At 38.6% G+C, this 19,072-nt stretch overlaps 1 protein-coding gene across 1 annotated transcript in view; it reads right to left on the minus strand.

Annotated features, from left to right (window-relative positions):
• Positions 1-19,072, minus strand: part of BICC1 (BicC family RNA binding protein 1) — a gene marked incomplete at its 3' end in the record, with an annotated part of 112,783 nt that overhangs the window by 42,597 nt on the left and 51,114 nt on the right. The window contains exon 3 of the mRNA XM_082002208.1: positions 13,340-13,409. Within this exon, the coding sequence (XP_081858334.1) occupies positions 13,340-13,409 (70 nt within the window). The remainder of the gene's footprint in view (positions 1-13,339; positions 13,410-19,072) is intronic.

The following is a 19,072-nucleotide window of genomic DNA, read 5'->3' on the forward strand; positions in this document are numbered from 1 at the left end:
ATCCTCCACATGCCAGTACCCACAGGCAGGAGAGCCACCCCAAGCTTAACTTCTCACTGCACTCCATCACAAGAGAAACAGGAGATGAGAAATATACACAGGAATGTATTTTGCACATGTATAGCTTAATATAACCCTACCAATTTATTGCTAAAAATCTTGGTGGGAACTATTTGGCACTGCAACATTTCAAGCAAGTTCCACAAAACAGCTTGCATTTTCTTGAAGCTCTATTTTCTCAGCTTACTTTCTTGGCTATTATGCTCCTCCAGCATTGCGAAACCAAGCAGTTTACATTCTTTGACATTGCGCTGGACACAAATCTAATAAGCTGGATGACAGTTGCTCTCACATGTAATCCTTTTTATTGTCGTCTTGTTTTACTTGTGCACATTCTAATTCCGTTTTGTGATTTTTAGCAGAAAGTGCCAATATCCTCAACTCCCATGGACTAGAAATTAATGTTTTGCATTCCCAGTGTTTTAAATCATACATATGTTTTGATGCAAGACAAGACATCTGTTAAATGTTTAACAAATTGAAATTGCAGTCATCTAAATTGCATCTTTATGGAAGTAACAGAAAGATATTAGAGATGCAAATAGTGACATGTTAGATATTTAACCACTGGTCTAGGACAGTAATGAACGCCTGCAACAATACAGTGGTGTTTACCAGCTTTGCCCCAGGATATTCACCCCACAGAAGCTTCAGAATTGTGTCCGACCTCATTTCCACAACTAGAATATGCCAGACACCTATGAACGCTGGGCTGTAATCCTCTTCTCCACTTCTCGGCATATACACTTTCACCCAGTCCTTCCCCCACATCCTCCTCTTTCCACCTCCCATCTGCCTGCCCGTTATCTTTGTACCATGTTCGTCATTTGCTCTGTTATTCCGCTCTTTCAGAAGCCTCGTTTCTTTGAGACTCCCACTCTAACCTCATGTTTCCTGCCATTCATTCGCCAAATCACAGCTACCTCTTTCCCACTGTCTTCAGTCTCTTCACCAGTCTCTCATTTCCTCCCCACGTCTCTCGCTTCCCCCATTCCACTTCATTCCCAGCTCTCTCCTTTCCCACAGCTTTCCTCCCATGAACAGGAGATCGTTTGCCTTTCCCTTTCACAGGAGTTAATAGAGGGGGGTATCTGTTGCCAGCAGCCCTCAGTGACCAGCCTTGGCTGATAAACACTGCCAGATGCTATCAGGCTCACTAGGTAAACTGTACCGGTTCGGCAGCTTCAAGTGCTGCCACATAGCCAAAACCCCAGGCTACCAGAGCTCTCCACCAGCATGTGCTATAAAATAACAATTATTTTGTAACAGCTAAAAATCAGGGTGGGGTTGGCGGGATGGGTGGGAGTAAAATCACAAGAACACTGTTTATGCCCTGGATTTTGTTCTCCTTAGGCCTGACTTGCTTTACAGGAAATGTTAGTCTTGCCAAATAATCAAGGAATAAAATGACTAGCACAGTTTATACAAAGTTAAGTTTGTACAGATGAAAAGCTTAAAATTCTGAAAACCATATTATAGCTATTTTTCAGATATTCCCTCCTACTGCTACTCTAGAAAAATCATATGATTCAAATTATCGTTTCCAAAGGAAGTCATTAAAGACACTTTCTATCAATGATGGTTTTGTGTGTTTGCACTTGGTCTTTGGCACAGACTCAGTCTATATTTAGAATGCACACCATAAGGAACGTCTGAAACCAAAGCAATTTAAAAAAATAATCAGAATTTCATTTATAATACCAAGAAATTTGCAGAGACGGGATGATACTCGCTTATGTTGTATTTTTAGACAGTTTATAGGAATCACACAGGTTTGAAGAGTGGAATGCAGCAGCCAGCCGTACCTGCAAGGGCTGCTGTCAGCAGGAAAGCCTGGAGCATCAGGTGAGGCACTGGCTTTCTTTGGGGAAGATTGGGCTTTGGATGGCTGTTATAGAAATACAGTATGAAGAAACCAGAAAGACTAAAATATTTTATCAACTACAGAATATCGCACACCAGGTATTAATCCTTCAGAGTGTAAAAATGTAATGCTAGCCCCAGTAATGCTGGTGGGCATATGATTTTTTTTTTTTTTTTAATATACTGTGAGAAGATCCTTAACTGGATTTCTGCTATGCGTGCTAGTTTCTCCATGCTTTCAAAAGCTGTTTTAGGGTCCTGGCCTCCTCCATTTTTGTTCCAAATCAAAACAAAAGTTTGAATCATGTTTACGAACCGAACACATCATTATCATTCACTGACCAATGCTTAATGCATACCCAATGCGTTTAAATTATCATCTTCAACTAGGTTTGCAATGATTTTTTTCATATATAGCATCAAATGCTTGCATACAATAATGCATTAGATTGGCATCAAGAACTTCTCAACCTCCCTTGAAACCTTCTGAACCATTACAATTTAAACACATGGAAGCTGGACCGAGTTATATTTAAAAAAAGATGAAACATGACACTTCCCTTTTCTCAACACTTCTCCAACCAAACCCAGGAAAAAGTACATTCTGAAAAACAAAACAACAAAAACATAATATGGGCTTCAACTGACGTTTGCCACGAAGAGTTTATCTCCTCTTACGAAAAATCCTAAGGAGTATGAATTATCCCTTCTCAAAAGGAAAAAAGGGTATTGAGTGGTAATAGTTACCAAGCAGACACCACACAGCTGACAAGCAGATGACTGCAGCCTGCCCAAGAGCTGCATTCTGAAGTCTGACAGACTAAAATACCAAACTGATCGACAGGAATTATCCAACCAGCATTTTCTGTATTCTGATGATCATCACTGACGATGCAAGCTATTAATGCATTTTTGTAATCCTGCTTCTCTTGAAAACACCTATTTGATTTACATCAGAGCAAGATCAAGTCAGATAAACCAATTTTAAGCAATTCAGAGGACACGAGTTACAGTCCAACATAATTAAAGACATAAAATAATTGAGCAAGTACTTCACCATATAAAGAACTTCCAAAATGAAGGTATTCTGCATTTCAGATTATGCAGCTGTTCACTGTTGTTTCACCTAAGTGGCTTGATTTTAAAAAGCTATGTAAGATGCCCCACTGATCAAGTTAATCCATTCTTACCTATGGGGAAATGCAAAATAGCATTAGTTTTGTTGTAGAAAGGTCAAGCACAAAAGCAAGTTTAATGCCATTCTAAGGAACTTTCAATTTCCAAGATCATGTACTAAATCTGACTGAAATGAACATTACAGAGCACCCTTTATCTCCCAACATGAGTACCTTCAATACGCGGAAACATACTGTTGTGCAATTTATGTGCTTCTAAGATATGAGCATAATTTAAAAAAAACTCTACTTATATACACAGTTATCAGCTGGACAATTGCCTAACAGGGTGAATCTTTTTCTTGGTTTTGGTGAGGTCAAATAAAAGCTGCAAAGGAATTTTGCTGCACGCAGGAGAGCTGACACAGAATACCCAAACCAACAGTTCTGTTGTCATGGGCACCAACAAGGAAAAGGCATTTAAATGCCAAGATTTAAAAAAAAAAACAAACCTTTACTGAACTGGTATAAAGTCAGATCTACAACTTTCTATGTTGGGAACCAAAACTAAATCGCTTTAAGAAAAATTCTGCTGACAAAAGGGCACAGGCCTCAATAAACCAGCAGCCCTGAACGCCCTCTCCATCAGCGGGCTGGACACCAGCGCATGCCAGGCTGGAGGGCTGAGCTGCCTAGCAGGTCGCTATAGAGGCAGAGGGGCAGACCTTAAGCATGCAAGTAAGGCAAGAGAGATAAGACCGCAAAATTGTGCTCTTTAGCAGCTGTGAAAACAGTTCTGTCTCCCCTGATTTAATTTCTAGCAAGAGCAGTCACTAGTCTTCTCTTTAGGAGTACTTGGAAAAAGCACAACCGAGTGCAGCTTTATCATTATTTGCAACCTACAGAACAAGGCTGTCCTACAGGTATGGCGATCAAAAACTCTTGTGCCTACTGCTGTCGTATGAAGTTGTCTGAGACTGATGCACTAGGATCCCGTTTCCGCTTACGGATGGGAACGACACGTGGAGTAACTGCTCAAGCTCCTCTTATGGCACCTTTTTGCTGACCTACGTGCAACCCGGCGGAGAGCTCCTTTCCCAAGGGAATCGGTTCCTACAGCACAGCGTCGTCAAATCATCACCTCCACACACCTTACCTGCTCGGTTATTGACGGGGGACTATTTCCCTTGCCCTGTAAAGGTGGTGGTCCACACGAACAAGAGAAGGCACCCAACAGCACTGTGACCATCTAAAACAGTCCTGGCATCGGCAGCAGTGACAGCGCTGCTGGCAGAGTTCCGGCCGGCATGCAGTATGTTATTTTCTTTGTAAGAAGCAGCATGACTTTGGGCAATTTGAACCCGTATTTCCATTCATCTGCACCGAAACCAATGCTGAGACAACAGAAATTAAAACTTGATCATGAACCAATACAAGAGTTACCTTTGTTTTTAAGCACTTCAGCATCTAAGCACTTCACAGGCTTAGGTGCTCTCTTCTCTGCATCACTTTACGTCCCTAGTTAAAGGTGATAGAGCAGGCTGTGGTTGTTCAGAAGTGGGCATCACTCCACACATTCTCAGTTCCCATTAGAGTTAGGATACAGCCTTGTACGACAGCTGGCACAACTTTCAAAAGCATCTTAGTGGATTAGAAGCTAGTTTGTCAAAAAGCTCCGTATACCACTGCAGATCTCCAACAGACTGATTAATTTTATTCCCTTCCTCACCCTTTTCTTCTTCTAAGTGAAGCCTAAGGCTCTAAGCCAATTAAGTGGCTCTTCATAGCACCGAATTTATGGTAGAAAAATTAATTGATTATATCCCACGTTCACCCTCTTCTACTCTATTTGTTTTGGGGTTTTTTGCGAGAACAGCAGAACTACAATTTCTGTAACTAGAAGCAGCACACAGAGATGAAAGTAGGTCAAAAACAGAAGTTGACCAAAACTATGAAAAATTACTGTTACAGTACTTATTCATTAACAAGTCTGAAGTATGTGGTAGCCCTGTGATGCCGTGTGACCTTCTCGGGTGGGGCTGGCTTAGTATTTAAGACTGACATGCAAAATAAAACTCAGCAAATTACCACATTTACAGAAACACTAACTATAAACTCCTTGTACAGTGATTTACAGGAAAGAGTATTTTTCTTAAGCTTACAGACTGATAAATTAGCTACATAGATACGTACTGGCAAGCATACAAGCAATTCCACACATTAAGCTTTGTTTCCCATTATTCACCACATCATTTCTACGCGGTTTCAGAGGTTATATATAGTTATGAATAAAGAGACTGCCTTTTTGGAAGTGAATGAAATTATAGGAGGACTTTTAGAATTTATGCGCATGAAGGCTTTTAACATGTAATTTACGGGGGCATATTCTTCAGGAAAGTAGCAGGATTTGCTCTTATATTCAAAGAATTAAGGTCAAATCAAGGGTAATTAAGAAATTTAGCCTTCGTAAGGAAAAGTTTTCGTGCAATTTAAACTATCTCGGAAATATACAACCTTTAATTCCTTTTGAAGAAAAAAACCCCAAACAAACCACTGAAAAACCATACACACAATGATGCAGTAGCTCAAGTTTATATGCAAATGTAAATTCCCCTTCCTCTTGCCCCGAGATTTAAGTCTCAATTTTCCAAGCAGAGTGTATATAATAAATACGAGTGGATTTGCACCATTTTATGCTCAGGTTGAGGCCATAAACTGTCTAAATCTATATACAGAAGTCTTGAGAATATTCTTAACCTCAGTGTCCCTATTCACAGAAGAGAGTTGCTTATTTTCCTGCATTTTATATATATAAAAATATACACATACCTTCACATATACCTTTATTTTAACTTTTCAGACTATACTGATCTTCACCATGAAGAATTCATTAATTCAAATACAAAAACGCTGATCTTCTACTCCCTCACTACATCGTACGAACAGCCATGAGGTTCACACACAACCAGGCTAGCCTGACACAATCAACTCTCGACTTTAGCAGAGTACCAAAATACGTTAGATATTTTTATCAGGTAATTTTTTGAAACACCAGTTTTATATATGTAGATGAACTTATAAAAACAAAACCAAAACCCTCAAGCAATTCTTCCTTACCATTCACTTCTGGGAACACTTTTAGAAATAGTCTTACAATATTGTACAGAATGTAGCCATTATTGAAAGCAACATACAGGGACAGAAGTTACTATAAGAGAGCTCTTGATGTTTGCACCAATGGGTTTTCACAGCCCCGTATTGGGTTTTGGATTGCAGGGAGGATGTGGGGTTTATTTTCTCCTTTGTTGGTTGGTTTTTGGTTTCTTGGGGCAGATTTTTTAATCCAAAAGAGCCAAACAAACAAGAAACACTACCTCCACGCCCACCATCAAAACGAGAAGGTAAAGATATTTGAGCTCAGAGGTAATTAATAAGATGCTGTGTTGACAACAACTATGGTTTTTCCACAATACAGCTAGTTCCAAATTACTTTTCAACAAAATTAAAACAAAATTCAAAACTAGTATAATATATATGCTTTGTGAAAAAGGAAAAAAGAAACTAATCTCTCTTCAATCCAGAATAATGACTTTAAGGAAAACAGAATTAAAAAGCTATGTTATGGCTGCGACTATATTAAGAAGGGATAATATGTACGTGTAAAGCTTAAGAAAAGGAAAACACTTAAGACTTCAAAAATAAAGCATGTTCTGTAGGCATACACACACAAAAATAGAGCATAGCATGATATAGTTAAACTGCAAGGTATTCAATCTTGTAGATGCCAAACTGCTGGAAGCAGTCTACAGTTTTCAACTTAAGCAGTTACGTAAGACAAAGCAGTAAATAACCTAAACTATTACGTAATTTTTAGTTACTTTTATGCTTGTTTGACTAAACTCAGGCTTGGCCAATTTCTTGAGAAAAACTTCAGATGTTGTAACTGCACTTGGCAAGCATGCCAGCCTCTGAAGTACACCAAGCCACCTGCTACTTAGAAAAACATGAATGTAACTTAAAGTTTTGTAGCATATATTGAAATTCTTTTAGTATTCCAGCTATCCCAGCAATAATTGAAAGCAGCAAAATCTATTCATTGCTCTCAACTTTGCATTTATTACAAAATATCATCAATGCAATGAGACGGAGTCTCCTGAAGTGAAGGCCAGGACCGCTGTATGCCACCCAGATGCTTCTTGCAGCACTCAGTTTCTCAACTGCTGCGTCATTAGGGTCATCGCTTTGCTTAGGGGTGTTTTGGTTTGGTGGGGGTTTTTTTGTTTGTTTTGTTTTTGTGGTGGTTTTTTTGTTGTTTGTTTTTTTTGGGGGGGGGGGGGGGGGGATAGGGGAAGGAATCCAGAGACCTCACAAGATATTAGAAAAATTTCTGATGCTGTTTAAAGCTCACATAACTCCTACAGAATGATGCTGCACATGGTTAACTCTTCTATTTTTACTGGTATTTCATCACAAAGTACTGGGTTTGAACACGACCATTGATGATGTCATTCTTACACCCATTAATACATCGGAACAAAGAATTTGAGGTGTTATCCATAGCTGGGTTTTTTTGCCACGTGTTTACTGAAGTTCCTACTTTGGAAAGGCAGTCTCGCCTTTGTACAAATGTGGGACTCAGCTCAGTTCCGATATGGAAAGCAATACTGGGTAACAGGGATGTATTAATATTTTAAGAAATGATACATCACCTCTCCATGGAACACGTGTGTAAATTATGCAGCGTCTGCACGCGGGACTCTAAAAACTAACAAGTACAATGCTGAGTTGCTCCTATGTTAACCACTGCTCCACGTATGATCCATAAATCTCCTATAGTAAAACTATAATAAAACTATAGGAGATTTAGCATCAAAAGCAGTTTTCACTAGTTTAAAGACTTTTGTTGACAAATTAGAAATACTTCATTTTCTCAATTTAAAGAGGAAAAGAAATTATCTGAAAAGCATGGAATCAGACTGGAGTTTTATCAGAAAACCTATGCCAAAAGAGTACATAGCCCAGCGCTGTATTTGCACACATTCGTGAGGCTGCGCAGCCTGATGCCACGTCTTCTCTCTTCTCTACCTCCCTTTTTCCTCTCAAACAGTAAACTTCAGCTTCTATTACAATATTGAGAAACCACTGGAAGTTGACTTAAAGGTCTGAAGCAACAAACAGAGATTACAGTTTAGCTTACCCTTGATATCTTAGGCAGTAACTTGCATGCAAGTTTGGCCTTAAGCTCACCATGTAGTGACATTTCTGTTTTAACAAAAAAAGTAAGTCTCTAGCTTGTATCATAAGGCCTCCTGGAATGTGCTCTTCCCTATTGTCCAAACAACATTCAAATATTTGGGAGCAATATTTTATATATTTGGTTGAAGTCTCTCAGTACAGTCATTCACTTCAAATGTAGTAGTACGCTTGCTAACTTCATTTTGCATATTGCCTCAGCAGCTTAAGATGCAAGTAAGGAAATACCTGACTCCGCTTGCAAGATCACTTGCAAGAGGCAAAGCTTAAGGAAGAAGGTACGAAACCAAATTGCCAGGCAATGAATGCTAGCAGTTCCCACTGCTAGTTATTGCTGCTTTCCTTCTAATGTCTTCAGTGCCACTGTGTTTCTCACCCTCCTGCCATTCTCCTTAGATATGAATTTGACATACTGTGTACTTGACTTGCCTTTGAGGTATGCTAATGAAAACAGCATGTACTAAATGTTTTGATAATAGAAACCAATTTAAATTTTTTTATAAAAAGTTACTGAAGCTTGGTTTTTGAAACAGAAGATAAAAGAATAAGTAAAAAGAAAAATAAGGCGAGGCAAAAAATTACACAAACAGAACATGGACTGGATTTTTTTTTTCCCCTTAATGAACTTAAAATGCATCAGTAATAAGAGGCGAGGGAACGAACAGAAAAACATAAAAAGCAAACAAGACCCCAACGAACCCCAAAATCAGAAGCAGCAAATGAAAGAACAGATGAAATTAAATAACAGCAGCTCAAGAAAGAAAAGAAATGAGTGGGTAACTTCAACAGATGATGCAGCTAGAGAAGAGACGGAGATTGTAGTCTGGAAAAAGTAGAAGAGGAATGAAAATATGGGAAGGGGATGAAAGAAAAGAGAACAGAAGTCAGTAAAAGCAGCCCTTTTTTAAAGCAGTTATCCCTGCTCTATAAGCTCAATTTACTCTGCATTTCCCCTTACTGCCTTTTTTAACCTCCCAAAATTTTCCCTGCTCTAACTCTCTGAACAAATTCCGGCCTAGAGCCACCAAGTTTCCAGGAGATGAAATGACTCTTATGCTGGTTGTTACCCAAACGCTATTTCAAGGCTGGCTGCATTCTGGGCCCATGCGTATCCCCCTAACTTCTTTATAGCTCTTGAAATACAAAAGCACACACCTGTATAGAGGGGGGAAAATTAAAAGAAGGAAAGAAAAAGAGTAAAGAATATGAGTGAAATCTAAACTCACATATTCCTATTCCTGAAGTTTCTGAGGAGCACCTTAAATTACCATCAGCAAGCACTGCTGCTGAATTCACCTACTCCGAATGCATTAGGCATTACAGATCCATACAGCCATATGGTGACGCAGACTGAGGATGCAGTTTGGGTTAAAACAGCTAGCAAATGCACAAACCCCCTCTCCAATAGTAAAAATTATCCATGGTTAGTTTTAAGCCAGCCTGGTCCCCAATGTGACAATATAAGCACCAGTGGCAGCACAGCAGAAAGGGCTGGACACGAAAAACAGGAGAGCAGGACAGGTCAGTATTTTGGGAAGCGAGAGGGAAAAAAATGTTAGCTTATGCCAGCTTTGAAAGTGCTTGTGGAACTATAGAATCTGACTATTTCGGATTTGGCAATCTACTCTAAACTTTTATACCACTAAATAAATCTTTAAAAGACAAGTAATAGCATTCCTAAGGAACAGTAACCGTAACGGGGTGAAAAAAGTGTGCCGAAAGCAAAAGGGGAATGGATAGAAAAGTTACGGTCTCTCAGTTTCATCATTAATTCATTGGACTATGGAAGATCTGAAACCTCCAGAACATGAGGATTTGGTATGCCCTGAGCTCTTCAGCACCCACGTAAAGCAGAGCAGACCATGCTAGTGCCGACTGTTTCAGTACTGCTGGTCAGGAATTGGTCATTACAGAAGTGCTTTCAATTGCTTCACTTCCCTCTCTGAAGCCTTCATGTTATGGGATCTCTTTGTCAACCCAAGCAAATGGCTTGCTTAAAGATGCTACTGGAAGATGTATGTCTGTGTGTTTTTTCTAAACATGTACTTCAAAATACTTTAACCCTCATCACTCGAGCAAGAAAACAGCATCTGGTGTTCATTAAAGCCAGGAAATTCCTTTTTTGCTCTTTATGAAACTCTTGCAAGTTGATAATGGATTTTTTAATTCTAGCCTTTGCAAAGAGCTATTTTAGCAATTTCATATTAAACAATTTTAATTAATGCATTTAAATACTGCATATGCTAAAGCCAGGCATTAGTCTCTTGCAATTCAAAAAATTTCAGAAAATATTTATCAAGTTTGAGTTGATGAATTACCATTATGATACTCCATGTATAGTATTTTACAATCATCCCTTTAGAAGTTGTAATCTGTATAACCACAATTTAGCAACTTGCAGGGCATCTACTCTTAGTGCTTCAGCTTCATCACAGTAAATTTTATTCCACAAGAATATAAAAACTCCTGGGTCTTGTCTGGAACTGAATCTTCAGATCCTTGCTGAACCTTATTATGCACACCTTGTCTGCAAACTTCTATACCTATGTGTTGCAATTAGAAAGAAAATATGTACTCTGTCCTTACTGATTTAGTATCAATGATCTCAATTTAAAAACTGAGAACAGCAGTGAGGAGAACACTACCTTAAGCCCTAAATGTTTCATGATACAACACGACAAACACCAGCACAGCTAGAGGTGTCTTCTCAATGATTGTTTTTCCCCTCATATTTTGGGACGAAAGCTACGAATGCCCAGAGGCCACAATATACATCCGCAGAATGTGACGCTACTGAAACCGCAGGCAAATTATACTGGAAGATTACGTGAACAATGTGGTGTCGTTCGATTAGAACAGGGTACAGCGTATGGCTGCGGTACAGGACTGTCCATCCGCAACTGCTTCTCCCTCACGGAGCGCCTGCTCATCAGGCACCGGGTTCCCAGCCAAGGAGACGGGGAAAGGCAGCACGTTCGGAGTGCAAGTCCCCGGAGAGCTGGCCAGTTATTTGTGGCAGACTCTCCCCTCAATCACAAAATGTCATTAACTGAAGCTGGAGTATGCTAAACACTTCGACTATTTTCCCTATGTAAACAGCTGCTGCAGCTGCGAATGGAAAGTTACAGAATTGCAAACAATTGATACCAAGTGTAAGGAGAATACATAAACTACGCTTTTTTCCACGAGAAATAGGAACCTTGAGGTTAAGGGGTTCTTCGCACATATATTATAATTTACCATCTTAGGTGCATATGTACGCACAACTTCCCAGAGCAGTCCAGCCAGAGAGTAAAAGTCTTAACTCTAGAGCCACCCTGCAGCCCACAGGCATTTGAAACACTTTCTTTAGTAGCATAGCATATTGCTAAAATGCCTAGTTTGCAGCTCATCACTATCTAAAGTTTCTTTTGGCATGAAGAATTTGCAGGATAATCACTCCCACTGCAGATGCACTCAGTATGCCCAGCTGTATTATGTATTCCCTCCCCTCAATTTTTAGTTGTATTATCAGCTCATAACTTTTTGCTGTTTTATTTCCCCGGTATTCAAATTCATTCCATACACTGATAGAGCTTCACCGCAAATCTAACATTGTCTTCTCTTTGAGATCACTAATAGAGGTTAAATTAATCTACATATAAAGCTGCATCTCTAAGTACCAATCCAGACTCCCAGCCAGCCACCTCTTACCCCTCTTCTCATGGCCTTTCATCCATGCTTTTCATTTTCAGAACTAGCCTTATTTAAATTTGAAAAAAAACAACTGCAGGTACTGATTTATTTCTTCTTTTTTACTCTCAAAGGAAAAACAAACTCTCCTGCCTCAGTTTCCTGAGGAGCTTTAGCTATGTCTCAACTCATAGCACCTCAGGCAGAAAGCATGCAGAAGAACACTAGATCGATAGCGTACAGGTTTGCACAGACACCCTGTCAACTCGCATTACTATAAACATGCGTCCCACATATGAATATATACATACACACGACTCCTGCATTTTCTCCAGTCTGAATTCATTCCCCACTTTTCCACTCTCAAGTGAGATTCTTTTTCCATGCAAGTGGGGAAAAAAAAAAATTTAAATCAATTTGTACTTCAATACCATGTGGAAAAGTACCTCAGAAACTGAATCTCACTTTACATCATAAAAATGTTAGCAATCCTGCACCCTCCTAAAGAGATTTTTTTTCTTCCCATGAGACCCTTTTAATTCACAAAGGTTGTTCGCCCTCCACCTATACGTTCTAAACATAATGTACAGAGAAATTATTTGAACTCCACTTTCTTGATTTTTAATATGTATCAGCCTGAACAGAAATACATTCAATGTTAAAAAACACTCTAAATTTCTTCCTGCAGAAGAAGAATTAAGTATTACTTTCATTCAGTCACATTTATGATTCTTTAAGAACAGAACTGGAAGGCATATTTAAGAGAGATGTTCCAGATTGTATACTTGATTCACATTAATAGGCTGTACTTCCAAAAGAAGCATAATTTAAAACACATAATACTGGCCATTCCTAAGAAACAGCTCTACTTCGGTTTCCTCAAAGAAACCCCAAAAAACATGCAGACTGTCTCTGTCAGGGACACAACGAGTATATAATGTTCTAAGTGGGCCTGACCAAGACACATCTTCGCACGCTATAGAAACAAAGAAAAAACCCACAGAACACCCACTAATCTGCAACATTACCAGAAAGACTGACTGGCTGCTGTAAAATCAAGAAGCGGTTCAGATTAGACGCAGAATTATACAGAAGAAAGCATACATGCTAAAGACAGTAAGTACAACAATATTGACAATAAAGTACTTGCAGAAGTGCAAGATACTTAAAATGGGTTTAAAATGGGTTTGTAGGTCAAATACCTTTATAAAACTAAGTTAACTTCAACAAGGAACTCTTACAAAGACAGTGAACTGAAATGAAAATATTTCAGGTGTCCAGTAATCATATGGTGACTCTAAAGAAGAATTTTTTATTCTGTGGCTTTACTAGTCTAACAACTAATCCCGCCCCATAAAAAGAACAAAGTAAAATACCTTTTTTCGATTTTGCTCCGATCTTCAGCTTCGATGGCCAAGCTATCTGTGTATTTGTTTCTTCCATAATCTGTTAAAAAGAAAATATTTATGAAACATTGAGTTTTTATTGTTCTCCTACAAAGTCAAAAATTCCATTTTTAAATCTGTTGATTATCATTACTTATAAATAGCACAAGTCATTAACTACTTTTCTGGTTTTCTCGAGAAGAATTTTTCTCTGGTGATGGGTAGAGCTGAGTTCTGATCATTCAAAAGAAATCCAAAGAGCAAGCCAAGACACTCAACAGTTTCCATGAAGTTCAAATGGCCACTACCAGCTACAGCTTGCTCTAGGTCCATCTCAGAAGGAATTTCAAAGCTTCACAATTCAATAAAAATATTTTTTAGTTATCTTAAAATGGCTTCTAAGTAAAGCCTATCAAATTTAAATCAAGTCCTTTTGAGTCTCTGTAAGTCAGTCAACACACATCAGTTCGCCTTCACAGGTTGCGGTTGTTTGCCTCCCTTTTATCCAAAAGCAACTTTTCATCACAAGCCTATCCACGTTTCAGAAATTTTACTTCTTGGTTTAGCAGTTCAGACTAGAGATTTGATAACATTCATTACAACACAGTGTGCAACCTATCTGTAAATCTCCAACTAGCCAACAGGGAACAACCCTATGCATATGCATACACTTATGCTTTGAAATCCACGTAGTCACGTGGCTCCATGTAGACTCTGATTCTGTTGCCACCTTTGTTTTCGTGAATAAGTCCACTAGCCATAAGCATATTATACTGAAATTTAATACTGGCATAGAGTTACAGTGCATCACTAACACATTTAGTAATAATACAGGAGAAGGAACTGAATGACACCAAAGACTTGATATTTATGAATTGAAATTGAATTCTAAGAATCGTTGGGCATATCTACTGAGCCTAAAAGAACTTCTCTTTTATATTGAGATCTCATCAATAAATATGAGATCATACCTCTCATCGCACTTGAGTTGAGTATCTGATCATCATGAATAAGAAGAGAATATCTCATCATGAGGACCTGAAGAAATGAGAAAGATCTGCCCATATCAATTCACGATAAGATGGTTATAGAAGAAAACGCATCTAGATGCTTGTAGGATGCCAAGAAAATGCATCTATTAAATATCATGCTAGGCTCCATCAGACAAGGCATTTAAGAGATGTTGATTACAGAAGAGGCCCTGATGAGTTTTCACCTGGAACAAATTGTCCAGTTCTATTCACACATGGACAAGAATTCATACAGCAACAAGCAAAGGGATCCTCACTCCTTTGAAAACTTCAGTAGCTTATTATAAAAGAGACTAAGAACAATCAGTTTGCTCAGCTTGACTAATGCCAATTAGAAGGGGTCCTAGAATCACAGAACAAGTTTGGAAGAAAGGGACCTCAAAGTCATTTATGTCTAACCTCACGCTCACAGCAGGGCCAAGTGCAAAGTTAGGCCAGGTTGCTCAGGGCCTTGCCCATCAAGTTCTCATTAACTCGAAGGAAGGAGATTCCACAGCCTCTCTGCACACATATCCCAGTGTGTGGCCACCTTTACTTAGAAATTATTTTGGTGTATCTGGTTGAGTTTTCCTTTGCTCAACCTTTGGCCGTTGTCACCTGTGCACTTTTAGGAGGAGCCTGACTCAATCTACCTTCTAACCACCCATAAGGTAGCTGAACACTGCTATTAGATGCCTCTTTTACCTCTCTTCCTCCATGCTGAGCTAACCCTGCTCTCAGCTTCTCTTTGTCCAGATCAACCGCTCCAGGCCTTTGACCAACCTGGTGATCATCCACTGGAGTCACTCCCACTTGTCAGGATCTTTCCTGGGCTGAGGGGGACATAACAGCACAAAGTTCTCCATATGCAGCCTCACAGTAACTGAGCAGACAGGAATAACCACTTCCCTTGATCTGCGCTCATATTATTTTAGATAGTGTGTGAGAACTGAAAGAATATTTGATTGCTCTAAGTAGGAAAGAGGTAGGAAAGGAAGAGGAGAGAGCTTTTCAGATGGCAACTGTCAGGGTCTGGTTCCTCTTTTGTAAAGAGTACTTGTTCAGTTTCCTCAGAAGGACTGAACAAAAAAAAAAGTGCTCTTTTGATTGCTGGTACAAATGAGAATTACAATACACAAAAAGCAGACACTATGCAAAAAAGTCAACTCAACAAAATGGGGGAAGGAATTAAGCAAAGCAGTACATTTTAGTACTTCTAGTCATCCACAACAAGCATAAGCAATAACAGAAGTATTAGAATTCCAAAATAAATAGCAAAGCCACTTCCAAAAAGAAAACAAATGTATTAAGGTAACAGCTACAATACCAGTAAGTTTTCCATAATAGTATAATACAGAACTAAGGCAGAATTCCTTAACAGTTCTTAATTCTTATCTTCTACATCCAAATCCCTAGGACATCACAACAACTTCCAGATTAGTACACCATGTGGAAAAGCTGGAAGTGTCAGCCAGATTTCATTATACTGTATTTTTGATTTCAGCAACTATTGGATAATAAGTTACAGCTGAAATAAGACATTTCCAGGAGGGTGAAATTCTATCAGCAACATACACATACTTTTCACAATTTTCCAATCCAGATGTGAAAAAAAAAACTATTTCAAAGAATTCACTTGTGTCTGACAGAGGGCTTTGGGCCAGGATTATTCTTAAGTGTGCAAAAGGCCATGAAATACACAGAAAATAGGAAGGCATTAGCTAAAAGGAGAAGGGAGATGCTGATACAAAGAACTGTGCAGGACTGAGTTAAAGAAGATCCAACATAAAAGGAACCACAAGAGAGGAGACAAGAGGAGTGAATGAATGTCATTCAAGACAAATGTTTCATCCCGTCAGTCCTTTACCCTCTCAATAAAGTTTGGAGACTTCCGTCTTAAAAGAAATTAAATCCTCTCCATTTCTAATGCTAAAACCAAAACAAAATGAAAGCCCATAACTTCAGAGATGCACACAGTCTGGGGACATACGAGAAAGACGCATATGAGATCTTCAAAGGGAAAGTCTGACTGCCAGCCACTGAGATTTGGCCACCTAATATCCCCAAGCTCTCTGGTGAATGCAATGCTAAAAATTACCAAATTAGACCAAAAAGACGACCTGGTCACTACAAAGACAAGTTTATCTCCTGTCTTAGCAGTTTGGCAAAAAAAGTCTGGAGGCGTTTAAATGAAGTGCATTTATTGACATATAAAAATGCTCAGGGTATGTGCTGGCTTTCAACTCCAAGCAGTAAGCTTTATTGCAATTAGCTTGGAATTTATCACCTATTCCACAATTTTGAAAACCACATATTATTTAGGAAAGAATAAAATAGTTGCTACAGCACTTATCTTTTCACCAGTCAAAATAAGTTATCTTGCCTGTAAAACAATCCGAGAATTTTAACTGCCTAAAAAGGTTTGCAATGGAAAGTAACTTCTGATTTTATTTTTGAGAAATTGGGGTGCTCATAGGAACCCTTAGGAACAGTTTAAACTATATTGGTTGCTTTTTAAACTATTTATTGCATTTATTTATGTATTGTATTTATTGTAACAGCAGGAGCGTCACAAAGCTCTCGGAAACAAGCAACTGAGTTCTTACTATAGCTGTTAAACTTGAATGTAAAAATGATGTTGAAAAATGTGCGACAGTAAAACTCTGCATAGCGTAGATCACTGCTGCATCAACTTTTAGTTCTGTTTTATCATTCTAACCCAGGCAGTTTTAACTTTTTTTAAAAGGATTTAACTTTTTTTCCTGAAACAAATGTGGACTCATTCCATAAAACCCTCAACTGCATGTTGCAATGGAATAGTTTTATTAGTGAAAACTCAGTGTTATGCCACATACCCTGAAAAGAGCAGTACCGCTCTCAAATGAACAAACCAGAAAACAGAACTCACTTTACAAGTGATTTAGATACATGTATTTCAATTGTATAAATAGTTTAGGTAGAAAACATTTAGAGGAAATTCAGTCTAGGGATGAGTGAATCAGAGTTCATGATCATCTAGACTGCAGAACAGCACCTCTGCTTAGGCTTCACTTCTTTTCACATAAAGTAAGTGACTGGGTTTATACTAATTAGTGCTCTCCTCGCCTAGAAGGATCAACTGACTGAAAGAAGGAGCGGGCACATTTGACAGCAAGATTTAATCACACAGTAAACAAACCCATGCTGCTGCCTCTCAAAATGCAGGAAACCCTAGGAAATAATTCATCCACACCGTCCCTTCCTCTCCTTTCCCCCAGAGAAAGTGTGGTGTTTACGTAGCCAAAATATGTAAGCTGTTCTCAGCGGAGAACGTACAGAAGATGACACAAGATACTGGAAGATACCAACAAAACAAATAAGACTGTGCCCTGACCCTGAAAAAGCTGGCTCTAGGTGCAAATCATCAGGCCTTCGTGAAAAAAACCAAACCCCCAAAACTCTAGCTGTACAGCAGCTGGAGGAAAAGCTTTTGGCTTCCTTGTATTCCAGCTTGAACGATGTATAGTTTAAGGACTTCGGGGAGTTTTTACAGTAAGACAGTAAGAAGGTTTTTTTCCTTATGTTGTAATTTTTGTTTAGCTGGTTTTGGATGGAAACTGGAATGTCCTGAATGCAAAAAAACCCCAACAAACCAGAACTCCCCAAAAGCCCACGAGCATTTTAGAATTCAAAGAAAGTATTTTACAGGCAGCAGATGAAAAAGAACAACCTATCAAGTAGACCTTTCTTCATTTAAAACAAACACATTAAATAACAGCAGTATTCTTTGTAGTTAGTGATGTTATGAAGGTATCTATTTCTGATCTTCCCACCTTTGGGATTCGTGCATCTTGGCCATTTCTGCCTCAGTTCTTATTCACGGTGAAAGACAAAAAGAGTAAGAGAGGAACCCGTATCTGCCAGCGGGTTTCTGCAATTTGTTTTCTCAACTTCAGCTCAACGAGCCCATTCTAACTTAAATGACAAGAGTAACCCTCAGAACTGTAAGCCTAACTGCCAAGAAAAGCCAGTTTGTTATTTCATCAATAGAAAAAACACTCTTTCAGTGTGAGGAATTCGCTTCCTCAGTTTAACCTTGCTTAATACAACTGAAGATATATAGACCATTTTAACATGTACAGTACTTTAACAATGAATAAGCACAGACATTAAAAACCTTGTAAACACATTTAAGTTATATTTTTAGAACAGATACATGTTTATCTTAAACTATATTTATGAAAATTTTTTTTAAATACATAATATTAGGTTTTGTAGATACCCTGAATTTTTCATGCTATTAAAAACGCTAGAAAGCAATGAAATCGTATGCCTGCTGGTGTTTCTATTTATCTGTCCATGTCATATTTTGAACAGCTGAGTTTTTGTGTTCCAAGAGTCTTCCTAAAGTTTTCCTCCATGCAAGTTAAAAACAAAACAGAAGCACCTAGGTTTAGATCAACAACATCAATGACACTAGCCATTTAAACATATGAAGTACTGCAACAGTACCCTATTTTCAACCAGCAAACAATGCAAATCCTCAGAGAGCACCTAATTTTGCTACTTGGAATATTTCAGAGACTACGCTCCATTTCTTGTTAGCAGACTGCAAATCCTGTCCGAGCACCCAGTGACAAACACTCAAAGCTGAACATCCTGCATAAAGTATTTTAGCTTAAAAAAAAAGCCACAACACTGCAATAAAATCCAGAATACATCGTAAGCAAAGACC

The sequence above is a fragment of the Phaethon aethereus genome (assembly GCF_964289735.1).
Source record: "Phaethon aethereus genome assembly, chromosome: 7".
Taxonomy (NCBI): domain Eukaryota; kingdom Metazoa; phylum Chordata; class Aves; order Phaethontiformes; family Phaethontidae; genus Phaethon; species Phaethon aethereus.